This window comes from Tympanuchus pallidicinctus, unplaced genomic scaffold (assembly GCF_026119805.1).
Source record: "Tympanuchus pallidicinctus isolate F22 unplaced genomic scaffold, pur_lepc_1.0 scaffold42, whole genome shotgun sequence".
Lineage (NCBI taxonomy): Eukaryota > Metazoa > Chordata > Aves > Galliformes > Phasianidae > Tympanuchus > Tympanuchus pallidicinctus.
The window spans coordinates 1,198,325-1,208,061 of record NW_026294761.1 but is presented as its reverse complement, the minus strand read 5'-3'; the positions used below and the strand labels follow the sequence as shown (position 1 = coordinate 1,208,061).

Here is a 9,737-nt window from a genome sequence, read left to right as displayed (position 1 = left end):
ATGCTCGCCCACCACGCATGCAGTACGAAGCGTGAGGGTCAGCTCGGAGATGTTCTACAAGCAGAAGTATCACTAAAAAAATTAAAAAGTTAGAATCAGTGAGTGCCCGCACCAAGCAAAGATGCAGTTCTGCACCGAGGTCTGTATCAAATCAGTGCTGGTGAATGAGATGATCTCAAAGGCAGCTTGGAAGACCTTTTGGCTCGTTGCGTCGGCCAAATGAAATCAAGGCACTCGCGTGGCTTCCATAAGGCAGCACCAACGCTGAGTGTGGCGGAGAAGAACCCAGCTGGGATCGACTCCTCCAGGCTCAGCTGAACAGTGCGACGGCTCCGGGAGGAAGGAGCCATGAGAATACTATCACAAAGATCGAGAGAAGGGTTCTCAGAGGAATCTGCATCTTCAGCTCCAGCTGGGGAGGCGCAGGGCTGGCTGCGCTCCTCAGCTCACTTCGTACTGGAAATATCCATTCCTAACGAGTTCGGAGGCAATTAGGTCTGCCACGCCGCTGAGGCTGATCTGGGACAGGGTCTCCAGCAGTGTATTCACGGAGGCTTTGCTGCCTTCTTTGTTGAGCCACATGTTGAGCATCTGATATAAGGGCTCCCCTGAGCCTCTGTCGTTCTGCTCTGCCTGATAAAGGTTGTTTTCCCGCAGACCGAGGGCTCGGCCGAATCTCCTCCATTCAGGGAAGGGCACAAACTCGACAAAGGTGTTGAAAGAGGAAAACAAAACTGGAATGAGAAGGGAGAAGCTCAGCGAATGCGGATATCTGGACTGGAAGAGCTTTCTGAGAGCCCTCAGGCTCAGCCCATCCCTGCGCACCAGCACATCCCAACACTTACCAGTTAGGGGGTCCTTTCCTGGCACTGGAACCAGCTTCCTCTGGGTTTCCACGTTGGGATTTGAAGTTCTTGGTGCCACCTCCTGAAAAAGAAGCGTATTACAGCACCCAGAGAGCTCTGGCATGAGCACCATCCCCCCACCCTGCTAACAGTGGGGTCAGGGAACATCTCTGGGCACTGCTGGGGCAGGAATTGCCACGCAGCCCTGGGATGCTCCTCTTTGGGGTGATGGGTTCCTAACACCGGGATCCTGATATCTCATGGGTGCTGGGCAGGGGGAGGTTTGCTCACTACTGAGTGTAGAATGAACATTATGGGCACAGAACATCTCCGTGCCCATCTCCATCTCCATTCCCGTCTCCACCTTCCCCCATCTTCATGCAGACACCCTGGTTCAGCTCTGGAAGGCCTTGAGTTAATCAGCTCAAGGCGGAGGAAAGCAGCAGAGCTCAGCCTTGCAGTGCCATACCTCCATCTCAACACCACAGGGAACCTCTGAGCTCTGCACTGTGGTGAGCGGCTCCTGCTGCTGGTTCAGGTAGATCTGCTCGTTGCATTTGTTGTCCTGAATCCCCATCCTCTGCAACAGTCTGTTCTGCTGGAAGAGAAACGCAGAGCAGCCAGGCTGGAGCCCCCCATCCTGGCAGCGGGGGCTGCAGGTGAACCACCCCCCCCTCACCACAGCATTCCCATGAGCTGCGAGCAATGCGGGCAGCAAGCAGAGCAAAGCCCAGCACAACTCACCACCACGGCGCTGGGCTTCCTGCTCAGACCTCTGCCACCCCCTGGAAGAAAAAGCAGCGCTGTCACCCTTCCTCTCCACAGGACGTCCCCTTCCTGCCCACACTCTGTGGGGTGAGGACCCCACGTCTACGGCCCGCGATCCCCCTCACCTGCACCGCAGTGTCTGTAGCAGCACCATGAGAACACCGGCAGGAACACCAGGACCACAACCAGCACGGTGATGGTAATGATGCCTGTTAAAGCTGACAACACGGGGGTGTGGGGAGCTGCTGCCACAACAGCAGCCCCCAATCCTCCATCCCTCTCCCCATCCCAAACTCACTGGAGAAGCTGGAGGAGATGTCCAAGGGAGGACCGCACTGCAGGTCGCTGTGCTGCGTGCATGGAGCTATCCTCACTTGTCCTTTGGGGCACCTGGAATGGGGGATATGGGGCAGGTTCAGCACCCGGGGATCCCCCCAGCAGCCCAAGAGCTCCCTAGCTCCCAACTCACCGGGTTTGGCACTTTTGGCACATCTCACAGGGGTGGTCAGGTAAGCAGAAGGTGCCGTTCTTGCAGGCGCACTGCGTGTTCCTGGTGGGGATGCAGGGACTCACCTCCACCTGGTCTGTGGGCAAGAAGCAACACAGCTCTGCTCAGGCTCTCCCATCCGCTCCCCCATGCAGCCAACAACCCACAAGCCCAGGGAAGCCCAGCTTCCTCCCCGGGGTGGAGTTTTGCCATGCCCGCATGCCAAAGCAATGATTGTATTAAAGCTCCCGCAGCAGCCTGCAAGCACCGCCATGCGCCCAACCCCCCGCAGTCCTTGCTGGAGGACTCACATCCCAGCTTTGCACAAGGGATGCTGTGCCGCTTGGAGATGCAGATCTGGAAGTATCCAGTGCGCCAGGTCAGGATGCAGCCTGCTCCCTCCATCCCAAGCACACCCAGCACAAGCTGCTCCTCAGGGCTGCTGCAGATGTCCTCACTCCTCATGCAGAAGCTCTGATAGCAACCCTCCCTCACACCACCTCATACCTTCCCTACACGTCCGGCAGCCCAGGCACATGGGGAAGTTGTTTGGATACTCGGTGTACTCATCTTTCTTACATGGGAAACACTTGGAGGAGTCATTTGCCAAAGAGGGGCCTGCAAGAAGGGGTGAAACGGAAAGAAGTACGAGTTAATGCAGCACACTGGAGACACGGCGCTGCCAAGACGTGGAGATGTCATTGCAGCAAGAGCTGATTCTGCTGTCACTGAGTTGCACGGAGTGATGCTTGTGGCTGCCTTACCCATAGGACACTTCTTGCTGTAGAGGTCTGGTTCCAGGACATCTGACTCGCCTGCCCGCTTCTTCACTGCCGCAGCAGATCCCAAATGAACCTTCTGTTAAAAGCACAGGAAAAACGGGTTAGAAACACCCCAAACCCTTGGTGCAAAGGAGAAGCATCGCACTGGGACAACCCGCAGCTGCTGGACCCGATTATGCCTGCTTTTCTTCCCCAGTTTCTGAGCACGTGAACCAACAGAACGGAAGAAAGCAGCACGGTGCCGTGCAGGGATAATGCAGAGCAGCAAGGGAGGCGGTGGGGAGGAAGGCTGAGCTGCTCCCACCGTTTCCACACCACTGGGGCCCCAGGACAGGGTGCAGGGACACGTGGCAGAGGCTCCGTACCCGCGCTGTGCCCTTCCCATAGCCCGCCTCGTAGAGCACATATTTCTTCCCTGAGTCAGAAACGCTGAAGCAGCACCTCCAAGGCACCGCAGGAGCAATATTGGCCCCCCCTCTTCCTCTTCATCACTTCCCGCAAGGAAGGGTGTGGGCACGGGGAAACAATGACATGGAGGGGACACCTCCATAATGGAGGACCGAGGCCCGCGCTCACCGTCAGCATTGCTCTGAGGAAGCTTTCCTGGAGCTCTCCACCTCCCCACCTCCTCTGCATTGGGGCAGGGAGCAAGAAGAGAAATGAGAGCAACTCAGGTCCGGGTCAAAACGCCTGCCTGAGCCGTTTGGGTGTTCATGAAGGACAAAAAGCCTTCTTCTGTCTGACGCAAATCCTTTGCCTTCCACCACCTCTGCAGTTTTTAGGGCTTCACCAAACCGAGACCTGGGAGTTTTCACAGATGGAGAGCGCCCTGCCTGTCCTCATGGGGAAAAAAAGCTCTTCCCCATTCAAACCCTGCAAAGTTGATCTCACCAACAACACAACCCCGCCTGCCGTTCGGAAGGGCCCCTCGTGTGTGGGATTTCATCACTGTCACAAAACAGAACTGTGCACGATAAAGTTACCAGCCTTCCCAGCCCGTATGGCAGCCCTGCAAAGCACCCAGGGCCAGAACCCACGTGCGCAGGAAACGTCCCCAGCACCACGCTGGAGGAATCGCCAGGCAGAGGAATCCAATATCCTCATCTGCTCAAAGCAGAACTCCGTGCATTTTCCTTCTTTTCTGCCTTTTTTACCCAAGGGAGGCACTGGACCATGGCAGCACCGATCCCACATGGAACCTCACACCGTCCTGATGGCATTAACACAACGCCAGCTCTCCATTTTGGGAAGAGAGGCTGTAAGTAAGCCCTGAGCCATTTCCAGCCACACCAAAGGGGTTTTCCCACCGGGCTTTACGCAGTTGGAGTTTGAGCTCTGGCAGATCCAGAGCCATTGCACACAACCCTCGTGTGCTGGTGGCCCAACTCCAGGCATGATGCAAGGGGCAGCGGCGCAACATCGGGCGACAGCCATGTGCAGCACCGAGTTAAGCAGTCAAATAAGGGGCTGTTCTGAATGCCTCCACAGGTGCTGGCATCAGCGAGGCTTTAAGATGCTGGAAAATAGCACCTCAACCACTGAATTCCTATAAGCTGCACATGGTAGGAACCGGACGAGAAGCTGATGCTCTTTTAGGGTCGGATGGTGGGCACCCCACCGGGGTCTGAGTGCCTCTGTGATGGCACAAACCACAATCCAGCTCCCCCAGCCTCGGGGGTGCATTTCTGTGGGGCCAGGCGAGGTGAGGCTGTAGGTATGTCACACTTGGGGCACCACCCATCCACGCAGGAACACAAATGGTGCGCAGTGGAGTTTTGGCCCCGGCTGCCATCAGCGCTGAGGTCTGGGCACCCATCATACGGGGTGATGTGACGCATTCCTACACTGCACCTCCAGAGCCCAACGCTGCCGAATGTTCCCGATGGTCACCGACAACAAAATGGCTCTCAAGCAAAAAGCGGGGAATTCCCTCCCAGCCAGGCAGCGCAGTAGGAATCCATCCCCCATACGGCCAGGCTTGCTGTCCCTGAGCCTCACACGCCCATAGGGCCGATAGCCTATCCCATCCCCCCTCTGTGCCCCACAACCTCGGCCCCACACACCCCTGTCCCCTACAAACCCACCCAGGAGAGCCCACCGCTCCCATCCCATGGGCGTCACCAAAGTACTGCTGATGGCTGAGCCCCCGTAGCCCCAGCATTCCGTACAGCCCCCAGGCCAGCGAAGCGGCCCCATAGCCTCACCACCCCCAGTTTGGGGGCCAGGTGACCCCCCCACAGCCCCCGGGATCATGGGAGCCCCGCAGAGCCCTTAGACCAAGGGAGCCCCCCACAGCCCCTGCACCTTCCATAGCCCCTAGATCCGGGAAGCCCCTCCATGCCCTCGGCTCCCCCCATAGCTTCCGATCTGGGTGACCGCAACTCCCGGACTCCCCCACTCCCCCCCGTCCAGAAATTCCCGCTAAAGGAGAGCTCCAATCCTCTACACTCCCCCATCACCCCCCCACTCCACGTGAACCCCTACACCCCCATTCCCACAGACTCCCACCTGTTCCACCCCCCCCTTATCCCCATCCCCCATAAAAACACCCCCCCTTGCCTCCCACCCCACCACTTCCCATACAAAAGCCGCCCCCATCCCCACCTCTCCATACCCCCTCGACGGTGCGACAAGCCCGGACATGCCGCGCCGATATCGGGCACCACCTTCGGGAATACCGAGACCCCAAAACATCCCCCCGGTGCCCCCCAGCCCCCCTCCCACCCCCCGTCAGCCCCCCACCCCATCCACGCACCGCCAACAGCAGCAGCAGGACGGGGCAGAAGAGGAGCGTAGCTGAGCGCATCGTGCGCGGTGAGGGGCGCGCAGCGCCCGGGCTGGGATCCGGATTCGGATCGAGTGAAGACGGGGTTTGGTCCGAAACGGGACCTGGTCCGAACGCGAAGTGAATTCCGCGAGCTGACAGCTTTGCCGAGCGGAGCGATGTGAAGCAATGTGAGCAACTGCCGGGATCGTTGGTGACGTAGGGAGGAGATCCGCGAGGAGGAGGAGGAGGAGGAGGGGGAGGAGGAGGAGGAGGAGGAGGAGGAAGAGGGCTGGCCGCGACCTCCAGGCACCGCCACAAACTCACGTATCGAGAAACCGCAGCAAGTTTCACTGCAGAATCACTAAGAGAGGGAAAGCTGAACCTGGCTCACGTTTCACACGCTTTTATTATTGATTTGTTAGACTTTTTCTTTTTTAATACATATGTAAAGGATTTTTTTGCCCAAACTTCTGTTCTTGAAGCTCTCGGGAGAGATGAGGGCTTTGCTCAGCATCTTCTCACTGAGGTTCTTTGATATGGAGGATGGGGTTGTAGGGAGAGCAGAGCAGTGCAGAATGAACCCATCATCGCCACTGAGCCGGAAAATGGGGAATTCCAGATTGTTTTGGGGAGAAAAATTCAATGAAGGGGGAAAAGAAAAAAACACACAAAAAGAAAAACAGCAGGAAAACCTCCGGATTTTCTACTGTTACACAACGGGTCTCTGCAGCGGGGTTTTGTGGATGGGGTGGAATTAAAACTACCCCAAAAGCAGAGCAGAGAAATGCAGTCCCTTGTTAATCTTTCTCTAACCTTGAACTCTGGGCTAGTGCAACTCATGCAGAGCGCTGGGAGCTTGCAAGAATTCCGGGCTCCCTCCCTAGAGGTGACTCACCAGGCTGAGTTAAATAACCCTTCAGCGCCTTTTTAAGCATCGCCCGAGGCAGAGAAATTGCAGGTGAGAGCGGAGGCAGAAGGCTCTGGGTAGCGATAAATGGTGCGGCTCCACGCATTGGGTGAGAACAGGGCATGGTTGGCAGCTTGGGATGGAGGGGAAAGCAGTGATGCTCAGCAGCTGCAATGGGGCCGGCGGGGCTGCAGGTGACAGCGTGGGGCAGCTGGGAGCATCCCCTCGGTGTGGCAATGAATTGGAAATCCATCCTGCAGACAGCAGGGCTCATCCACACTGAGTGCATTCAACTCAAGTGCGATTTAAAGCAGAAAGATGAACCAGTGGCTGTTTCCTGGGGCATTAGCAACCCCAGGGCCCTTTGCTTAACCAACCCCAATGACTTCACCCAGCTCAGGTCATGCAGCACTTTGCAGGCAGCTGATTTTCCCAGTTAGCTCAGAGCAAACATTGCTTTCCAGCCCTGAACGTTCAGCAGGACTGGAAGGACCGACATCCCGACCTGCTGCTGTTGATGGGATGCCTTGCACACGCACAGCATGCAGACATTCCCCCAGCTTTAGGCTGTTTGCTCCTTTTCTACACATTCTTCCACTTAACAGCAGGCACTTCGGTTCCCATTCTGAGCAGCACTTGCTTAATTTAGTACTGGAAATAAGAACTCTTATCCACGCCAGCACTCAGGACCCAGACTCCTCATCCTCGCTAGGAAGCTGCAGCCACAAACCTCTTATTTATAAAGCTTGGACCAGGAATGATCCGTGCCAACAACCGCAGACGTCGTGTTTTTGCACAGCTCTGAACAAAGGCAGCTTTATGCTCGGCATGTGGGTGCTCACAGCACATCGGGGCAGCAGTGCTTTGCAGGCAGGGATACACACACACACACACACACACACACTCACACACACTCACATCACCCACCCACCTGGCCAGAATTTCCAGCCAGACGTGCAGAACGTTTCCATGTAAGGTTGATTTGCACCGAATTCAGGCAGGAGAGGATTTATCAGCCCGGGACAGGCTGCTCTGCCTGCTTATCGCCTGCAGCCCGGCTCCTTGCAAACCCAGGGAGGCTGCAGAGCAGAAGCACTGGGTGTGAGTGCAGTGCACTGCAGTGGGGCACCTCCACTGTTACACATCACCAAATTCCCACTCTTTCACGGCTCTGCTGCAGGTGGTAAATAAAATGAGTGCAAGGAGCACAGCTTGCCTCCAGGGAGCAGGGAAGGTGTGGGAGCAAAGTGGGAATTGATGACTCACAGATGATGCCTGCCGTAAAGGGCTGCACGGGATGCTCACTCCTATCAGCCCTTCTTGTTCTCCTGGCTAATGAACATTGGTTTCATCATGTAGGGTGAGAGCAGCTTCTCTTCTCTTCTCTTCTCTTCTCTTCTCTTCTCTTCTCTTCTCTTCGCTTCTCTTCGCTTCTCTTCGCTTCTCTTCGCTTCTCTTCGCTTCCCTTCCCTTCCCTTCCCTTCCCTTCCCTTCCCTTCCCTTCCCTTCCCTTCCCTTCCCTTCCCTTCCCTTCCCTTCCCTTCCCTTCCCTTCCCTTCCCTTCCCTTCCCTTCCCTTCCTTCCCTTCCCTTCCCTTCCCTTCCCTTCCCTTCCCCTCTCTTCTCCTCTCTTCTCCTCTCTTCTCCTCTCTTCTCCTCTCTTCTCCTCTCTTCTCCTCTCTTCTCTTCTCTTCTCTTCTCTTCTCTTCTCTTCTCTTCTCTTCTCTTCTCTTCTCTTCTCTTCTCTTCTCTTCTCTTCTCTTCTCTTCTCTTCTCTTCTCTTCTCTTCTCTTCTCTTCTCTTCTCTTCTCTTCTCTTCTCTTCTCTTCTCTTCTCTTCTCTTCTCCCTGCCCTTCCCTGCCCTCCCCTCCCCTCCCTTCAATTCAAAGCTGTACCACAGAACCATAGGATGCCTTGGGAATCCATCTGATAATTCTGAACTTCCCCCTCTGGATAAAAACAGATTTGGCTCATAAATACCAGGTTCCTCTTTATAAGTGGAATGAGGGACTCATGGGCAGCCTGGCTGTGAACTCCATGAGAACAGACCTTGGTTTCCCTCTGGGCAAGCCTCAGAGCCCTGGGTTCCCCATTCCCTTCTGCACAGCGGGATGCTTGGACTGCTGAACTCAGACCGACCCCCTTCCCTGCTCTTCCCATCCCTCCCCTTTTCTGTGCCCTTGAAAATAGACTTAAAAGGGGCCTTGGAATGAGGGAGAGCCCAGGTGGGATGAGGGCTGCACTGCTGCAGGTTCCTTATCCCAGGTGAGCATCTGTATGCTTTGACACCACTGCAGAGCTCCGGCTCTGGGTTTGAAATGATCAGCATTGCATAAAACCTCATCGAGTCCCTTCCCAGGGGGTTACAAAGCCCACACAGTGCCCCAGAGCAGCCTGCAGCCCCCTGCTGACCCCCCCATGCTCACCCCATAAACCTGAGACCCTGCAAAGGGACCAAGCTGCTGCTGTTCCACCTCTCTGTGCCAATGCAAAACAAACTAGCCACCGATGTCTTGAACCTTTCCTCCAAAAAATCACACACAGGTAGGTTCTCCTGTCAAATATCACCCCATGTCCACTTTGTACTGTTTTCTCACAGGTCAGGAGGGGATTTCTTGTGCAGGACGAGGATCATCACTCGGCTCCTTTCATGGGTGAACACGTGATGCCTCCCTCCAGCAGCCAAAGGTTCAAGGCTGATTTTCTCAGGTGTTTAAACACAGCCCTGTGCGGTTCCTGTGATGAGGCCTCGTGGTCAGACCTCGTGGTTCAGCTTCCTGTCCGCAGTGTTTGCTTTGCTTTGCACCCTCCCTTGTGCAGAACGGCTTTGGTTCCTGGGTATCAATGGCTTCACAGTTACAAGGCAGTGTAATTTTGAGGCCAACACCGAAATGACTAATTTGAAATCTCAGCTTGGCTGAAAGGAAATAAAAATAGTCTCTTGGCTCTGCTGAGTCATCTGCTAATTTAAAGCACAGATCAGAGCATGTTTAAAGGCTGCTCCAGGACCCTGCAGCATCCAAGAGAGCCAAAGAGGCCACACTGAGCCTCGAAAGGGTCAGCAATGGCTTTCATTCACCATGGCCATGGGTCGGGTAGGGCACAAGCAAGCCATAAAGCAAAACACAGTTTTCCAAACTCCACACGCTGAGATATGGCAACTGAGTTTGAGCCTTCGTGCT

The 9,737-nt window shown here is 55.6% G+C and overlaps 1 protein-coding gene across 1 annotated transcript; it reads right to left on the bottom strand.

The window, feature by feature from the left end:
- Positions 1–92: 92 nt before the first annotated feature.
- Positions 93–7,645, bottom strand: LOC128090036 (tumor necrosis factor receptor superfamily member 10B-like). Its single transcript, XM_052701981.1, has 10 exons — positions 5,638–7,645; positions 2,865–2,958; positions 2,608–2,718; positions 2,083–2,197; positions 1,912–2,003; positions 1,739–1,822; positions 1,590–1,630; positions 1,315–1,443; positions 846–927; positions 93–734 (listed from the first exon to the last, which is right to left on the bottom strand). The coding sequence occupies exons 1-10, from the start codon at positions 5,686–5,688 to the stop codon at positions 442–444; spliced, it is 1,092 nt and encodes a 363-aa protein (XP_052557941.1). The 5' UTR covers positions 5,689–7,645; the 3' UTR covers positions 93–441.
- Positions 7,646–9,737: the final 2,092 nt, after the last annotated feature.

What these genes read in the sequence shown, in the direction of transcription:
- LOC128090036 (XM_052701981.1), bottom strand. Translation starts at nt 5,688, where the DNA reads ATGCGCTCAGCTACGCTCCTCTTCTGCCCCGTCCTGCTGCTGCTGTTG. An exon ending in TCCTGCTGCTGCTGTTGGCG is followed by an intron (nt 2,959 to 5,637) that starts GTGCGTGGATGG and finishes TGCTTTTAACAG; the next exon opens with AAGGTTCATTTGGGATCTGC. An exon ending in AGGAAAGGACCCCCTAACTG is followed by an intron (nt 735 to 845) that starts GTAAGTGTTGGG and finishes TTCTCATTCCAG; the next exon opens with TTTTGTTTTCCTCTTTCAAC.